We start from the raw sequence: 18990 nt of genomic DNA on the forward strand, positions 1-18990 counted from the left end.
CTGAAACGGTCTGTTACAAACCCCTTATATACCCCACAATGTATAATGACCTCTTATATACCCCACACTGTATAATGACCTCTTATATACCCCCACACTGTATAATAACCTCTTCTATACCCCACACTGTATAATAACCCCTTATATACCCCACACTGTATAATAACCCCTTATATACCCCACACTGTATTATAACCCCCTATATACCCCACACTGTATTATAACCCCTTATATACCCCACACTGTATTATAACCCCTTATATACCCCACACTGTATAATAACCCCTTATATACCCCACACTGTATAATAACCCCTTATATACCCCACACTGTATAATAACCCCTTATATACCCCACACTGTATAATAACCCCTTATATACCCCACACTGTATAATAACCCCTTATATACCCCACAGTGTATAATAACCCCTTATATACCCCACAGTGTATAATAACCCCTTATATACCCCACAGTGTATAATAACCCCTTATATACCACACACTGTATAATAACCCCTTATATACCACACACTGTATAATAACCCCTTATATACCCCCACACAGTCTATGTATAGTATGTGGTATTATTTTAAGTACACACATTAATATTATTTCTTGTGTTATTTATACTCACACTATCCGGTAATATTATTTATATGTACACTACATGGCGGTATTACACAGTAGATGGTGGTGTCGTTTGTATGTATAGTACATGGCGTAGTCTGTACAGCACATGGCAGATTTGATGTATGTTTAGTGGTATAGTTTGTGGATGTATTGAGCTCATACATATGGCGGTATTGTTTGTGAGAACAATGTCTGTCACTATTATTTGCAGAGTACATGACACTTTGGGGGTGCCTGGCCTTGTTATTTTTAGGGTGTGAGCCCGATTTCTCTTCCTGCTCATCTGCATCACTCGTATATTGTATGCAAACACGTGGCCGCCATATAGTCTCCACCTAGCACAATTTGGAGGATTTTCTGATTTATTCAGAATCTAAGTAAATTTGGAGAACTGCTGGAGCTCATGGCGGTGCCTGACTCTACACCGCCAAGTCCTGCTCCCACAGCTGAGGTTTATCTCGGTGTCCATCCTGTTTCCACCTTCTCCATCCGAGAGGATACAGGGAAGAAGAGCAGTCAGTGACTTCAGCATCGCTCTTCAAGGGGTCTCCATCCCTTCTCCCTAATGCTCCCATCATGCTTGATCTGATGAGAAGGCTTCCAAGACACCATGCAACCAATTAGTCACCATATATACAGCCTGCCGGAGGAGAGTAGAAGTAATTATGCTTCTGACACTCCTGTGGCCATGCAGTAATAGAAGGTCACACCTGTTCTTCCCTCCAGGTCACTCTCTGATGTTGGGTTTCTCCTGCCTGGTGGTGTCTTGGGGTGCCCTTGTTGTTACTGATTGCCATGAGGTACAAGGTGGGGCTCCCTGGATCTTGTGTGAATGATGAGGCCAGGCGTCATGGGGCTGATGCAGAGCACGTAACTAAGCGGTTCATCAGTGGGTCACACTGCACTATTCCATAATTGCTCTATTAAATGCTGGGCAGCCTGAAGCTTCTTCCTCTCTCACTATGCAGAGAAGTCTGCAGCCGCTCCGTTATATGCTGGGCAGCCTGAAGCTTGTTCCTCCCTCCAGTATGCAGAGAAGTCGGCAGCCGCTCCGTTATATGCTGGGCAGCTTGAAGTTTGTTCCTCTCTCACTATGCAGAGAAGTCTGCAGCCTCTCTGTTACATGCTGGGCAGCCTGAAGCTTCGTCCTCCCTCCACTATGCAGAGAAGTCTGCAGCTGCTCTGTTATATGCTGGGCAGCCTGAAGCTTGTTCCTCCCTCACTATGCAGAGAAGTCTGCAGCTGCTCTTTTGTATGCTGGGCAGCCTGAAGCTTGTTTCATCCCTTCACTATGCAGAGAAGTCTGCAGCCGCTCTGTTAATGCTGGGCAGCCTAAAGCTTCTTCCTGCCTCCACTATGCAGAGAAGTCTGTAGCCACTCTGTTATATGCTGGGCAGCCTGAAGCTTCTTTCTCCCTCCACTATGCAGATAAGTCTGCAGTCGCTGTGTTATATGCTGGGCAGCCTAAAACCTCTTCCTCCCTCACTATGCAGAGAAGTCTTCAGCCACTCTGTTATATGCTGGGCAGCCTGAAGCTTCTTCCTCCCTCCACTATGCAGAGAAGTCTGCAGCCACTCTATTTTATGCTGGGCAGCCTGAAGCTTCTTCCTCCCTCCACTATGCAGAGAATTCTGCAGCCACTCTGTTATATGCTGGGCAGCCTGAAGCTTCTTCCTCCCTCCACTATGCAGAGAAGTCTGCAGTCACTTTGTTATATGCTGGGCAGCCTGAAGCTTGGTCCTCCCTCACTATGCAGAGAAGTCTGCAGCCTTTCTGTTATGTGCTGGGCAGCCTGAAGCTTGGTCCTCCCTCACTATGCAGAGAAGTCTGCAGCCTCTCTGTTATATGCTGGGCAGCCTGAAGCTTCTTCCTCCCTCACTATGCAGAGAAGTCTGCAGCCTCTCTGTTATATGCTGGGCAGCCTGAAGCCTTTTCCACTTCACTATGCAGGGGGGATGACGGCTGCCCCTCTATAGGCCCCGAGATCACCAATTGTATCAATTCATTATATATGCTGTGGGGGCAGAGTTCATGTACAATACTCTTCACTTACTATCAATTTTAACAATATCTACAGGGAGGAGACTGCTCTTAATATAAGGGGACTGTTACTTACCTCCTGTACACCCTGCGTGCACCTATGAAGAGAAAATGTCCCTGTATACAGTGCAGCCATGTGCTCCCCAGAAGTGTCAGATACATGTCCCCATATACAGTGCAGCCATGTGCTCCCCAGAAGTGTCAGATACATGTCCCCGTATACAGTGCAGCCATGTGCTCCCCAGAAGTGTCAGATACATGTCCCCGTATACTAGGGCTGCAACGAATAATCGATGTAATCGATTATATTCGATAACTGGATTCGTTGTCGACGAATCCAGTTATCGAATAATCGCCGATTCGTTGCTATTCGGGCGGGCGGGTGGGCGGGCGGGCGCTGCATCTTTATTTTACCTTTTTACAATGACGCTCCCGCTCCTGTAACAGCCAGGCAGAGCGGACGGCGGCGTAACGTCACTCAATCACGTGACGCGCCTGCTCCGCCTCCTTCATTCATGAAGTGGGCGGAGCAGGCGCGTCACGTGATTGAGTGACGTTACGCCGCCGTCCGCTCTGCCTGGCTGTTACAGGAGCGGGAGCGTCATTGTAAAAAGGTAAAATAAAGATGCAAGCGCCGGGGCTGTTAGGGGGAAGGGGGGTCTGTGTATAGCACTGCTATGGGGAGGGGGGAGGATCTGTGTATAGCACTGCTATGGGGAGGGGGGAGGATCTGTGTATAGCACTGCTATGGGGAGGAGGGGGGGTCTGTGTATGGCACTGCTATGGGAAGGGGGGTCTGTGCACTGTTATGAGGAAAGGGATCTGTGCACTGTTATGCCCATAACAGTGCACATATCCCCCTCTCCATAACTACGCCGTCCACAGATCCCCCATAATAGTGTCGTCCACAGATCCCCCATAAGTGTCGTCCACAGATCCCCCATAAACGCCGTCCACAGATCCCCCATAAACGCCGTCCACAGATCCCCCATAAACGCCGTCCACAGATCCCCCATAAACGCCGTCCACAGATCCCCCATAAACGCCGTCCACAGATCCCCCATAATAGTGTCGTCCACAGATCCCCCATAAACGCCGTCCACAGATCCCCCCATAAGTGTCGTCCACAGATCCCCCCATAAGTGTCGTCCACAGATCCCCCCATAAGTGTCGTCCACAGATCCCCCCATAAGTGTCGTCCACAGATCCCCCATAAGTGTCGTCCACAGATCCCCCATAAGTGTCGTCCACAGATCCCCCCATAAGTGTCGTCCACAGATCCCCCCATAAGTGTCGTCCACAGATCCCCCCATAAGTGTCGTCCACAGATCCCCCCATAAGTGTCGTCCACAGATCCCCCCATAAGTGTCGTCCACAGATCCCCCCATAAGTGTCGTCCACAGATCCCCCCATAAGTGTCGTCCACAGATCCCCCCATAAGTGTCGTCCACAGATCCCCCCATAAGTGTCGTCCACAGATCCCCCCCATAAGTGTCGTCCACAGATCCCCCCCCATAAGTGTCGTCCACAGATCCCCCCCCATAAGTGTCGTCCACAGATCCCCCCCCATAAGTGTCGTCCACAGATCCCCCCCCATAAGTGTCGTCCACAGATCCCCCCCATAAGTGTCGTCCACAGATCCCCCCATAAGTGTCGTCCACAGATCCCCCCATAAGTGTCGTCCACAGATCCCCCCATAAGTGTCGTCCACAGATCCCCCCATAAGTGTCGTCCACAGATCCCCCCATAAGTGTCGTCCACAGATCCCCCCATAAGTGTCGTCCACAGATCCCCCCATAAGTGTCGTCCACAGATCCCCCCATAAGTGTCGTCCACAGATCCCCCCATAAGTGTCGTCCACAGATCCCCCCATAAGTGTCGTCCACAGATCCCCCCATAAGTGTCGTCCACAGATCCCCCCATAAGTGTCGTCCACAGATCCCCCCATAAGTGTCGTCCACAGATCCCCCCATAAGTGTCGTCCACAGATCCCCCCATAAGTGTCGTCCACAGATCCCCCCATAAGTGTCGTCCACAGATCCCCCCATAAGTGTCGTCCACAGATCCCCCCATAAGTGTCGTCCACAGATCCCCCCATAAGTGTCGTCCACAGATCCCCCCATAAGTGTCGTCCACAGATCCCCCCATAAGTGTCGTCCACAGATCCCCCCCATAAGTGTCGTCCACAGATCCCCCCCATAAGTGTCGTCCACAGATCCCCCCATAAGTGTCGTCCACAGATCCCCCATAAGTGTCGTCCACAGATCCCCCATAAGTGTCGTCCACAGATCCCCCATAATAGTGTCGTCCACAGATCCCCCCATAAGTGTCGTCCACAGATCCCCCCCATAAGTGTCGTCCACAGATCCCCCATAAGTGTCGTCCACAGATCCCCCATAAGTGTCGTCCACAATTTGTTTTAATATGGCCTTTGAACATAATTTTTCAAGTAAGATCATATAAACCTCTGTTTTGTAATTTTGTCGTTTTTCCCGATTAATCGATTAATCGTAGAAATTAATCGGCAACTAATCGATTATTCAAATAATCGTTAGCTGCAGCCCTACCGTATACAGTGCAGCCATGTGCTCCCCAGAAGTGTCAGATACAGCTGATGGGACCTGGTAGGGTGGAGAGGGGGTTTCCTGGGACCACAGGGTTGGACTAATAACCAGCAGGAGTCCCTGTCTGCATCCATATCGATTCTGGTACTTGTAGTGCACACGACCCAAGCATGTTCCGCACTGATGAGGGTTAAAACCCTGAAGCTGTGTACACATGAGGGTCTCTGGTTTGGCCTCTAGCCATGTTTCACGGGTCTAGGAATGACTTACAGGGGGTTACCTATAGGTGGCGCTGGAGAGAAGAGTTTCCATGTAGCTTTGCATGTTAGGCCCCCCCCGTGGATCTCCACAATAAGAAGCGGTGCGCCCAGATCTGGGACACATCCCGCCATCCTCAGAGGCGTCAGGCAGCAGATACAGCATTTATTCAGCCTTTATACATATAATACAGCTCATTATCGCACATCCGGTACATACACTGTCTGGGACTGCAGGTTGTCAGAACAATACACATCATCCATATTAGACTGGTTTCTCTTAAAGGGCCAGTGGCTTGTTAAACCTCCCAGCCCATGACCTTCCAGGGTCCATGTCCAGCCAGCCCTCCACGGTGGCACCATTCCTCAGGTGTATAGTGGGTGCAATGCTCTTCAGTGTGAGGATTTAGTGAGCCAGGTGAGATGTTCTTCAGTTACTTGCTCGTCTCTGCAGTGCTGTTCTCTTTAATTTAATGAGACTTTCCTGAAAAAGGAAATCAAAGTGAAATCTGATCATTATAAGGGAAGGTGAGAGGGGACAGAGGAAGAGAAGGGAAGAGGAAGAGGAACAGAGGAAAGTGAGGCAGGAAGAGGAGTAGAAAGGGATAGAGGAAGAGGAGGGGAGAGGAAGACTAGGTGATAGAGGAAGGGATGCAGAGAAAGAGGGGATAGAGGAAGAGAAATATAGGCAGGAAGAGAAGAAAGAAGGGATTGAGGAAGGGGGGAATAAAGGAAGAGACAGGAGAAGGAATAGAGAAAGGGAGGGAAAGGAAGAAGAGAAGGAGTATTCTCTGAGGGCGGAGATCAGGAGTTACCCCCTCACCGAGAGTATGATTGTCCGGTCAATCTTATTACCGGAGCTAAATTGCCAAAGTCTCGGTTGTATAATCTTTCCCAACTCGAAAGAGTAGCTATGCGAGAGTATATTACCGATGGTTTGGCAAACGGACATATTAGACGATCCAAGTCACCTTTGGCTGCCGGCTTCTTTTTTGTAAAAAAAAAAAAGATGGGTCCCTTGGACTGTATTTAGACTTCAGGGAGCTAAATCTTATCACTGTCTGGGATCCTTATCCCCTTCCCTTGATCCCGGATTTATTCAATCAGATTATTGGAGCCAAGGTGTTTTCCAAGTTGGATTTAAGAGAGGCTTATAATCTGATAAGAATCAGGGAAGGGGACAAATGGAAGATGTCCTTTAATACCCCTGAGGGCCACTTCCAGAACTTGGCTATGCCCTTTGGGTTGACTTATGCTCCAGCGGTCTTTCAGCACTTTATCAATGACATTTTTCATTACTTGGTGGGGAGGTTTGTTGTTATTTACCTCGATGACATACTAACTTACTCGCCCGATATGGAAACTCATCAGGATCATTTAAGATAAGTATTACTGATCCTCTGGGAGAATAAGTTATATGAGAAGTTAGAAAAATGTGTGTTTGCTGTTCAGGAGCTGCAGTTTCTGGGTTACCTGCTTTCTTCCTCAGGTTTTAGTATGGATCCTGAAAAGGTCTGTGTGGTATTAGACTGGGATCGACCTGAGAATCAGAAAGCGCTGATGCGGTAATTACTACAGAAAATGTATCCTGAATTATACTGTTGTCAAGCCTTTGACGGATATGACCAAGAAAGGTGTGGACTTCTCAGTTTGGTCTGAAGAGGCATTACATGCTTTTTCTGCAATAAAGAAGTGTTTCGCTTCCGCTCCCATTCTGGTGCATCCTGATGTGTCTCAGCCTCTCATTGTGGAGGTTGACGTGTCAGAAGTGGGAGTTGGAGAAGTTTTGTTGCAGGGTCCCTCTCCTGGCAAATGCCGCCCATGTGCTTTTTTTTTTCTAAAAAACTCTCTTCTGCCGAAAGAAATTATGATGTTGGTAATAGAGAGTCGCTGGCCATTAAATTGGCCTTTTGAAGAATGGCACCATTGGTTAGAAGGAGTGATCCATCCCATTACAGTAATTACTGACCATAAGAATCTGGCTTACCTGCAATCAGCGAAGCGTCTGAACCCGAAGCAGGCCAGATGGTCATTGTTTTGTACTAGGTTAAATTTTGTGCTTACTTATCGCCCTGGGGCCAAAAATGTCAAAGCGGATGCTTTGTCGCGTAGCTTTCCTGGGGGGGTGTGATACTGAGGATCCTTGTCCGATTTTGGCTAATGGGGTGGTTGTATCCGCCCTTTATCCTAAACTTGAGGCGGAGGTGTTGGGAGCTCAAGGTGAGGCACCTGATTCCTGTCCTCCAGGGAGGTTGTTTGTTCCGTCAGGGCCTCGACACAAGGTGTTCAAGGAACATCATGATACTGTCCTTGCGGGACACCCTGGGAGCAGATCCACTGTGGATCTTATTTCTCAGAGATTCTGGTGGCCAGGTTAACGTAAAGGTGTGGAGGGTTATGTGGCAGCCTGTGAGACCTGTGTACGTGCCAAAGTGACTCATACTCAGCATTCATGATCTCTTCTTCCTTTGTTTATCCCATCCCGTCCCTGGACGCATTTGTCCATGGACTTCATCACTGATTTGCCTAGTTCCTCTGGGAAGACGGTGATTTTAGTGATGGTGGACCGCTTCAGTAAGATGGCGCACTTTATACCATTATCAGGTTTTCCCAATGCCAGAACTCTCGCTCAAGTGTTTATTGATAACATTCTGAAATTACATGGCATTCCCTCTGATGTGGTGTCTGATAGGGGGACGCAATTTGTTTCCAGGTTCTGGAGGGAGTTCTGTACTCGTCTGGGGGAACAATTGTCTTTCTCTTCAGCTTTTCACCCTCAGTCGAACGGACAAACTGAGCGCACTAACCAGAACCTGGAAACTTATTTGAGGTGTTTTGTCTTCGAGAATCACGAAGAGTGGTCTTCTTTTTTGTCTTTGGCTGAGTTTGCCTTGAATAACTGTAGACAGGAGTCCACTGATAAGTCACCATTTTTGGTGCATATGGGTTTCACCCTCAGTTTGGTACCTTTTCTGGGACTGAGTCCTCTGGTATAACTAAAGAGGAAAGATTGTCTTCCTCATTGTCATCTATCTGGCGGAAGATTCAAATCAATTTGGAAAAAATGGGCGAAAGATATAAACGTATGTCTGACAAGAAACGTATGAATGGTCCGGACCTGTGTGTGGGTGATTTGGTGTGGTTGTCCACTAAGAACATTAAGTTGAAGGTACCCTCTTGGAAGTTGGGCCCAAGAATTATTGGTCCTTACAAGATCTCTGCCATTATAAATCCAGTTACATTTCGTCTTGAATGTCCGCAGGTCTGGAAGATCCATAATGTGTTTCACAGGTCTTTGTTGAAAAACTATGCGGAACCTGCTGAACCATCTCCCTTGCCACCTCCTCCTGTCATGACAGATAATAATCTGGAGTTTCAGATCTCCAGAATAATTGAATCACGTATTCTTCGTGGTTCCCTTCAGTACCTCATACATTGGAAGGGTTAAGGGCCAGAAGAAAGAATGTGGGTTCCGAGAACTGATGTCAGTGCTAGTCGCCTTCTAAAAGCCTTTCACATGGCGCACCTGGATAACATTGGTCCTGGGTGCCCGGAGGTCATCCGTAGAAGGGGAGGGTACTGTCACTGCCTGCCCTGTGAGAGGCCTGAGAAGATCAGATAGACTCATGTGCTGCAAGTCTATCTGACAGGTCTTTCTGTTTTTCCTTGATGTCTGTTGCTGTGGGCAGGATCTCACCTCTCCATAGGTTCTGCTCATTTGCCGTTTAGTGGCTGTATTTTAGCCCGCCTCTCACTGCAGACCTTGCGGTTGTTATTTCCTTCTGGAGTTCCAAGCTGGTTGTTAGCTTGAGATGAGTAAGAAGTAAGAGAACCTCTAAGTCCTCCTGTTTCTACTTTGTGTGTGTGTTGTGTCTAGATCTCAGGGAGACGCTGGTCCCATCACGGTGGCAGGTCCCGGCAGTCTCACCCCTGCTCCCTAATTTAGGGTTTGTGTCAGTTTTAGCAGGTCTTAGGTTCCGGTGTATGAGCTCTTCCACCTTTAGGATTTGCTCATACTGTCAGCAGTCAGCGAGAAGCTCAGGGATAACTGGGAGGTTACCTCCCCCCTCCTCACTAACTTTGGGGCCTAGTCTGTGTTACTGTGGTAGTTTCTTTATTTGGTGTTTTTCCTTTTCCCACTTACCGTGACACCAATCCTACCGACCATCACGGCTCATCTTGTGCTCACCTGAGATAGAGACAACCACTCACCAGGTACAAGGAGGAGCCCAACAACATGGCCTTCATTGTCACCTCCAGGTCCAATGGGAAAGTAAGCAGAAGATGATCAGTCTCCTTCTTTATCATCCCCACCACATGCTGCTCATCCGGAGACTTCACCTGAGAGACAGAGATGGGAGAAACGCCTGAAAAATGTCACCCTGCAGGGGGTGGGGCAGGCTCATAGCAATCCTCTGTCTGTATCACCCTGCAGGATGAGGGGCAGGCTCATAGCTCTCTTCTGTCTGTATCACCCTGCAGGAGGAGGGGCAGGCTCATAGCTCTCTTCTGTCTGTATCACCCTGCAGGAGGAGGGGCAGGCTCATAGCTCTCTTCTGTCTGTATCACCCTGCAGGGGGCGGGGCAGGCTCATAGCTCTCTTCTGTCTGTATCACCCTGCAGGATGAGGGGCAGGCTCATAGCTCTCTACTGTCTGTATCACCCTGCAGGAGGAGGGGCAGGCTCATAGCTCTCTTCTGTCTGTATCACCCTGCAGGAGGAGGGGCAGGCTCATAGCTCTCTTCTGTCTGTATCACCCTGCAGGAGGAGGGGCAGGCTCATAGCTCTCTTCTGTCTGTATCACCCTGCAGGAGGAGGGGCAGGCTCATAGCTCTCTTCTGTCTGTATCACCCTGCAGGAGGAGGGGCAGGCTCATAGCTCTCTTCTGTCTGTATTAGCCTACAGTGGGAGAGGCAGGCTCATAGCCCTCCTCTGTCTGTATCACCCTGCAGGAGGAGGGGCAGGCTCATAGCTCTCTTCTGTCTGTATCACCCTGCAGGAGGAGGGGCAGGCTCATAGCTCTCTTCTGTCTGTATCACCCTGCAGGAGGAGGGGCAGGCTCATAGCTCTCTTCTGTCTGTGTCACCCTGCAGGAGGAGGGGCAGGCTCATAGCTCTCCTCTGTCTGTATCACCCTGCAGGAGGAGGGGCAGGCTCATAGCTCTCCTCTGTCTGTATCACCCTGCAGGAGGAGGGGCAGGCTCATAGCTCTATTCTGTCTGTATCACCCTGCAGGAGGAGGGGCAGGCTCATAGCTCTCCTCTGTCTGTATCACCCTGCAGGAGGAGGGGCAGGCTCCTAGCTCTCTTCTGTCTGTATCACCCTGCAGGAGGAGGGGCAGGCTCATAGCACTCTTCTGTCTGTATCACCCTGCAGGAGGAGGGGCAGGCTCATAGCTCTCTTCTGTCTGTATCACCCTGCAGGAGGAGGGGCAGGCTCATAGCTCTCCTCTGTCTGTATCACCCTGCAGGAGGAGGGGCAGGCTCATAGCTCTGTACTGTCTGTATCACCCTGCAGGGGGCGGGGCAGGCTCATAGCTCTCCTCTGTCTGTATCACCCTACAGTGGGAGGGGCAGGCTCATAGCTCTCTTCTGTCTGTATCACCCTGCAGGAGGAGGAGCGGATATGTTTTGTTCTATATTTACCTCAAAGCTGACGTTGCCGAAGATGCTGTTCTGGAAGCTGGGCCCCAGGATGATGAGGGTGACCTGCCGGGAGGTATTCATCAATGACAGGTGGGTGACCACAGTTTTCCAATGCTCCTTGACGAATCCGATCAGCTGCCCCGAGGGGCCGTGCACCTCCATCTGGAAGAGGACGATCATGGTGTCAGGTTATCGACCTCTAATGTTGTAATCTCTGATGTGCCCATCAGAGGGCGCCACACACTACGGTGGCAGATCTCAGGGGACGCGGGGTGTCATGAATACAAGGGTGACTGTTGGGGACCCTGTAATCTGCAGTGACCAGGAGACAGTGCCCCACACCACGTGGACACTTCCAGCCTCACCTCCCGGGTGCAGGTGCAGCCGCAGTTCTCCAGCAGATGCAGGACCTCGTTGTTGCTGTTGTCTCGTATCCTGACATCATAGAGGGGTCCGCAGCACACCACGTTCTGCTCCGCCTGGAATAGTCGCTGACCAACCAGATTCAGCACTTCAAAGGAGAAGCCCCAGCCCTGCGACACCGAGACTGGAGGGAAGACACCGGGAGTCAGAACCATAATCAGAACCCAGTGCAGAAGACACTGAAAATAAGCCACATCTACAGAGACCGACAGCCTGGTCTGAACTCTGCTCTAGAGCTTGAGACACTACAGGGGCTGCACGGGATGAGGCCGGAGGACACTGAGATGTACTAACATCTAGACTGCAGGAAAGGACCACCAAAACACAGAGCCAGCACTAACCACTAGACAGCAGGACAGGAGCACCAAAACACTGGGAGCCAGCACTAACAACTAGACTGCAGGACAGGACCACCAAAACACTGGGAGCCAGCACTAACCACTAGACTGCAGGACTAAACCACCAAAACACTGGGAGCCAGCACTAACCACTAGACTGCAGGACTAAACCACCAAAACACTGGGAGCCAGCACTAACCACTAGACTGCAGGACAGGACCACCAAAACACTGGGAGCCAGCACTAACCACTAGACAGCAGGACAGGACCACCAAAACACTGGGAGCCAGCACTAACCACTAGATTGCAGGAAAGGACCACCAAAACACTGGGAGCCAGCACTAACCACTAGACTGCAGGACTAAACCACCAAAACACTGGGAGCCAGCACTAACCACTAGACTGCAGGACAGGACCATCAAAATGGATTTGCAAAACTAACAGTCTAGACTCTAGAGGATGCTCACTAGTTACCCTGCACCCGGCCCACTGACCACCAGTGTTAGTACAGACCCAAATAATAATGACAAGTGGCTGCTCCCAGTAATGCGCATGCGCTGCACTAAACCTTGTGCAGAATCTAAAACCCAACGTATAAAGAAACAGCCTCTACATGTACAGAGATCTCTACAGAGCAAAGTCTCATCATCTCCTCCATCAACACCGGCCCTTTAACTATATAAAAGATACAAAATGCAAAACATGCGGATACCTTATAATTTCGGTGCTTTGGGGGCGTGGTCAGTCGTGTCAGTTTGTATTGAGCGTCGCTCACATCAGCGCTCAGCCTCCGCTTAGGAGCAGGAGAGCGGAAAGGACGGAGCCGGTCGGACCCCCGGGGCCCCACAGACTATAATGGGCTCCGTTATGTTTCCGCTCAGATGATGATTTGGAGCGGAGACTAAAGTTGTGCGCGGCGGAGATCGGAGGCTGAGCGCTGATGTGAGCGAAGCCTTAGCTGGATTGCTTAATACTCTTACTGAACGGTAAACTTGTGACACGTCCCGTGGTCGGCTACAATGTGTCCATATCCTCGACGGGTTGTTGCAGCAGTTTGCAGTTAGTTGATATTTCCTGCGCACATATTGTTAGCGGGATGTTTACTCCGAGGACAATGGATTTCACCAACATGTTACTCCCCACCGTGATCGGCCTGCGCTGCTCTTCCTCCAGCTAGCCTCCTGTCGCGATGTCTCCATTGTGCAGCTCCTTGTTGCCGTCTCCTGGCACATGCGCTGTAGACCCGCTAGAACGCCAACAGCGTAGATCAACAATGGGAACCGCCACCAGACACATTTCGGTACCGGTCGTTCCTTCCTCAGTGGTGCAAAATGTTATGAATGAATGTTGGGTCCTAACGTTCGGGTTCTTAAACCATTTTGGGTGGGATCGAATTACTGGACCGGGTCATCAGTAGAACAATCTCTTGTGGGTGCTGCTAAGTCATCGGTATCTAGAGGTTATCCTCCCTTCTAGCATCATTACAGAGAAGAGGAAGAAGTAACCGAGGAATACAAACAATGAGAACCATGAATAATGTGAGAGGGGAGGTCGCAGGAAGCGTCGGTGGCTGGTGTAAGCCTCCTGCCCCCAACCATTTACAAGACCCCAAACATCTCCTGTTCCGGCATCAAGAATCCAAATTCATATATTTTCTTCGATTTACATCTAGACATCCGGGAAATAAAATCCCCCCCCCCCCTCTAATTTTCACCAACGGATTCAATTGCCATAAATTTCAAGCCGGTTGGTTTGCTGGCGTCATGTGTCCATTGACTGACGGATAATGGGGGCTTCTCATGTCCCTGTTTGATGTTATTGAGTTCTGGACTCTTTGTTCTCCCTTCACTTTCTATTTCACAGACGACGATTTACTGTTACTCGTCAGCATTTCCTTTAGGTCTCATTTCAAATGGTTTGTTGTAGATTTTATTATACTCGTTTTTCTCTGAAAATTGGTTTGTTTGCAATTTTGACATCGACCACCTCTATAGAAGCCATTCAGGGTCCTCCAGTTATTTCGTTACTTTCTTTCTATTATTCCTAACCGTTGGTGCTATTCGTGGGCCCAAATTGGGTGCCCGAGCGTTTACTATTGGCGGCTGGGTAGGGATGATTTTACACCAATGTTTTTGTATGACTGTTGCTACTTTTTTTTATAATTTACATTGAATTGTAATAAGCCAGCCCCCAATAGTATACACTATGAGAAACCCCCATTATCCGTCAGTCAATGGACACATGACGCCAGCAAACCAACCGGCTTGAAATTTATGGCAATTGAATCCGTTGGTGAAAATTAGAGGGGGGGGGGGGATTTTATTTCCCGGATGTCTAGATGTAAATCGAAGAAAATATATGAATTTGGATTCTTGATGCCGGAACAGGAGATGTTTGGGGTCTTGTAAATGGTTGGGGGGCAGGAGGCTTACACCAGCCACCGACGCTTCCTGCGACCCCCGCTCTCACATTATTCATGGTTCTCATTATTTGTATTCCTCTGTTACTTCTTCCTCTTCTCTCTATAATGATGCTAGAAGGGAGGATAACCTCTATGGATGTACCAGGACAGGCTCACAGAACGCACAATGCGAATAGATGCCGATGACTTAGCAGCACCCACAAGAGATTGTTCTACTGATGACCCGGTCCAGTAATTAGATCCCACCCAAAATGGTTTAAGAACCCGAACGTTAGGACCCAGTATTCATTCATCACTTTTTGCACCACTGAGGAAGGAACGACCGGATCCGAAATGTGTCTGGTGGCGGTGCCTGAACGGGCGGTGTGGACAGAGATCTATTGTTGATCTACGCTGTTGGCGTTCTAGCGGGTCTACAGCGCATGTGCCAGGAGACGGCAACAAGGAGCTGCACAATGGAGACATCACGACAGGAGGCTAGCTGGAGGAAGAGCAGCGCAGGCCGATCACGGTGGGGAGTAACATCAGCTACCAAGTAATGTCATAGCCAGACCCTTATTTCTGATATTTGCGGACTCTATACTGACAGGGAATGTCCCACGGGATTGGCGTATGGCAAATGTGGTGCCAATATTCAAAAAGGGGCCAAAAACAGAGCCTGAAAACTATAGGCCGGTAAGTCTAACATCTGCTGTGGGTAAACTGTGTGAAGGTTTTCTGAGAGATGCTATCTTGGAGGACCTCAATGGAAATAAGCAAATAGCGCCATATCAGCACGGCTTCCTGAGGGATCGGTCAGACTAATTTAATCAGCTTCTATGAGGAGGTAAGTTCTAGACTTGACAGCGGCGAATCAATGGATGTCGTATATCTGGACTTCTCCAAAGCATCTGACACTGAACCACATAAAAGGTTAGTATATAAGATGAGAATGCTCAGACTGGGAGAAAACGTCTGTATGTGGGTAACTGGCTGAGGGATAGAAAACGGAGGGGGGGTATTAACGGTACACACTCAGATTGGGTCACTGTCACTAGTGGGGTACCTCAGGGGTCAGTACTGGAGGGGTCACTGTCACTAGTGGGGTACCTCAGGGGTCAGTACTGGAGGGGTCACTGTCACTAGTGGAGTACCTTAGGGGTCAGGACTGGAGGGGTCACTAGTGGGGTACCTCAGGGGTCAGTACTGGAGGGGTCACTGTCACTAGTGGGTACCTCAGGGGTCAGTACTGGAGGGGTCACTGTCACTAGTGGGGTACCTCAGGGGTCAGTACTGGAGGGGTCACTGTCACTAGTGGGGTACCTCAGGGGTCAGTACTGGAGGGGTCACTGTCACTAGTGGGGTACCACAGGGGTCAGTACTGGAGGGGTCACTGTCACTAGTGGGGTACCACAGGGGTCAGTACTGGAGGAGTCACTGTCACTAGTGGGGTACCTCAGGGGTCAGTACTGGAGGGGTCACTGTCACTAGTGGGGTACCTCAGGGGTCAGTACTGGAGGGGTCACTGTCACTAGTGGGGTACCACAGGGGTCAGTACTGGAGGGGTCACCATCACTAGTGGGGTACCTCAGGGGTCAGTACTGGAGGGGTCACTGTCACTAGTGGGGTACCTCAGGGGTCAGTACTGGAGGGGTCACTGTCACTAGTGGGGTACCTCAGGGGTCAGTATTGGGCCCTATTCTCTACAATATATTTATTAATGATCTTGTAGAAGGCTTGCACAGTAAAGTAGCAATTTTCGCAGATGAAACTAAACTGTGTAAAGTAATTAACACTGAAGAGGACAGTATACTGTATATATACTACAGAGGACAGTATACTGTATATATATATACTACAGAGGACAGTATACTGTATATATACTACAGAGGACAGTATACTGTATATATATACTACAGAGGACAGTATACTGTATATATACTACAGAGGACAGTATACTGTATATATATACTACAGAGGACAGTATACTGTATATATACTACAGAGGACAGTATACTGTATATACACTACAGAGGACAGTATATGGATATATACTACAGAGGACAGTATACTGTATATATATACTACAGAGGACAGTATACTGTATATATACTACAGAGGACAGTATACTGTATATATACTACAGAGCACAGTACACTGTATATATATATACTACAGAGGACAGTATCCTGTATATATACTACAGAGGACAGTATACTGTATATATACTACAGAGCACAGTATACTGTATATATATACACTACAGAGGACAGTATACTGTATATATACACTAAAGAGGACAGTATACTGTATATATACTACAGAGGACAGTATACTGTTTATATATATACTGCAAATGACAGTATACTGTATATATAGTACAGAGGACAGTATACTGTATATACACTACAGATGACAGTATATTGTATATATACTACAGAGGACAGCATACAGTATTTATATACTACAGAGGGCAGTATACTATATATATACTACAGAGAACTGTATATATACTACAGAGGACAGTATACTGTATATATACTACAGAGGACAGTATACTGTATATATACTACAAAGGACAGTATACTGTATATATACTACAGAGGACAGTATACTGTATATATACTACAGAGCACAGTATACTGTGTATATATATACTACAGAGGACAGTATACTGTATATATACTACAGAGCACAGTATACTGTGTGTATATATATATACACTACAGAGGACAGTATACTGTATATATACACTAAAGAGGACAGTATACTGTATATATACTACAGAGGACAGTATACTGTTTATATATATACTGCAAATGACAGTATACTGTATATATATATATATATAGTACAGAGGGCAGTATACTATATATATACTACAGAGGACAGTATACTGTATATATACTACAGAGGACAGTATACTGTGTATATATACTACAGAGGACAGTATACTGTATATATACTACAGAGGACAGCATACAGTATTTATATACTACAGAGGGCAGTATACTATATATATATATATATATATATATATATATATATATATACACACACACACACTACAGAGGACAGTATACTGTATATATACTACAGAGGACAGTATACTGTATATATATATATATACTACATAGGACAGTATACTGTATACATACCACAGAGGACAGTATACTGTATATATATATATACTACAGAGAACAGTATACTGTATATATACTACAGAGGACAGTATACTGTGTATATATACTACAGAGGACAGTATACTACAGAGGACACTATACTGTATATATATTACAAAGGACAGTATACTGTGTATATACTACAGAGGACAGTATACTGTATATATATATATATATATATAAATATACTACAGAGGACAGTATACTGTGTATATACTACAAAGGACAGTATACTGTATATACACTACAGAGGACAGAATACTATATATATACACTACAGAAGACAGTATACCGTGTGTATATACTACAGAGGACAGTATACTGTGTGTGTGTATATATATATATATATATATATATATATATACTACAGAGGACAGTATACTGTATATACTACAGAGGACAGTATACTGCATATACTACAGAGGACAGTATACTGTGTATATATATATTACAGAGGACAGTATACTGTATATATACTACAGAGGCCAATATACTGTGTATATATATATATATATATATATACTACAGAGGACAGTATACTGTATATATACTACAGAGAACAGTATACTGTATATATACACTACAGAGGACAGTATACTGTATATATATATATATACTACAGAGGACAGTATACTGTATATATATATATACACTACAGAGGACAGTATACTGTATATACACTACAGAGGACAGTATACTGTATATATACTACAGAAGACAGTATACTGTATAGATATATACTACAAAGGACAGTATACTGTATATATACTACAGAGGACAGTATACTGTATATATACTACAGAGGACAGTATACTACTACAGAGGGGTCTGGATATATTGGAGGCTTGGGCAGATAAGTGGCAGATGAGGTTTAAGACTAACAAATGTAAGGTTATGCACATAGGAAGGAATAATGCAAGTCACCCGTACATACTAATGGTAAAACACTTGGTAACACTGACATGGAAAAGGAGCTAGGGATTTTAATAAACAGCAAACTAAGCTGCAAAAAACAGTGTCAGGCAGCTGCTGCCAAGGCCAATAAGATAATGGGTTGCATCAGAAGGGGCATAGATGTCGGTGATGAGAACATAGTCCTACCACTTTACAAATCACTGGTCAGACCACACATGGAGGACTGTGTACAGTTCTGGGCTCCTGTGAACAAGGCAGACATAGCAGAGCTGGAGAAGGTCCAGAGGAGGGCAGCTAAAGTAATAACTGGAATGGGGCAACTACAGGACCCTAAAAGATTATCAGCATTAGGGTTATTCACTTTAGAAAAAAGACGACTGAGTGGAGATCTAATTACTATGTATAAATATATCAGGGGTCAGTACAGAGATCACTCCCATCATCTATTTATCCCCAGGACTGTGACGAGGGGACATCCTCTGCGTCTGGAGGAAAGGTTTGTACACAAACATAGAAGAGGCTTCTTTACGGTAAGAGCAGTGAGACTATGGACTCTGTACTGTAAGAGCAGTGAGACTATGGACTCTTTACTGTA

The 18990-nt window shown here is 47.1% G+C and overlaps 1 protein-coding gene across 11 annotated transcripts in view; it reads right to left on the minus strand.

The window, feature by feature from the left end:
- Nucleotides 1-5643: 5643 nt before the first annotated feature.
- Nucleotides 5644-18990, minus strand: part of LOC122923931 (phospholipid scramblase 3-like) — a 34859-nt gene continuing 21512 nt past the window's right edge. For all 11 annotated transcript variants that reach the window (XM_044274813.1, XM_044274808.1, XM_044274811.1 and 8 more), the window contains exons 5-8: nucleotides 11502-11683; nucleotides 11137-11298; nucleotides 9705-9833; nucleotides 5644-5976 (exon numbers count right to left, since the gene is read on the minus strand). In XM_044274813.1, coding sequence (XP_044130748.1) covers nucleotides 5923-5976; nucleotides 9705-9833; nucleotides 11137-11298; nucleotides 11502-11683 — 527 coding nt within the window. In that variant the 3' untranslated portion in view covers nucleotides 5644-5922. The remainder of the gene's footprint in view (nucleotides 5977-9704; nucleotides 9834-11136; nucleotides 11299-11501; nucleotides 11684-18990) is intronic.

This window comes from Bufo gargarizans, unplaced genomic scaffold (genome assembly GCF_014858855.1).
Source record: "Bufo gargarizans isolate SCDJY-AF-19 unplaced genomic scaffold, ASM1485885v1 original_scaffold_2076_pilon, whole genome shotgun sequence".
Classification (NCBI taxonomy): Eukaryota; Metazoa; Chordata; class Amphibia; order Anura; family Bufonidae; genus Bufo; species Bufo gargarizans.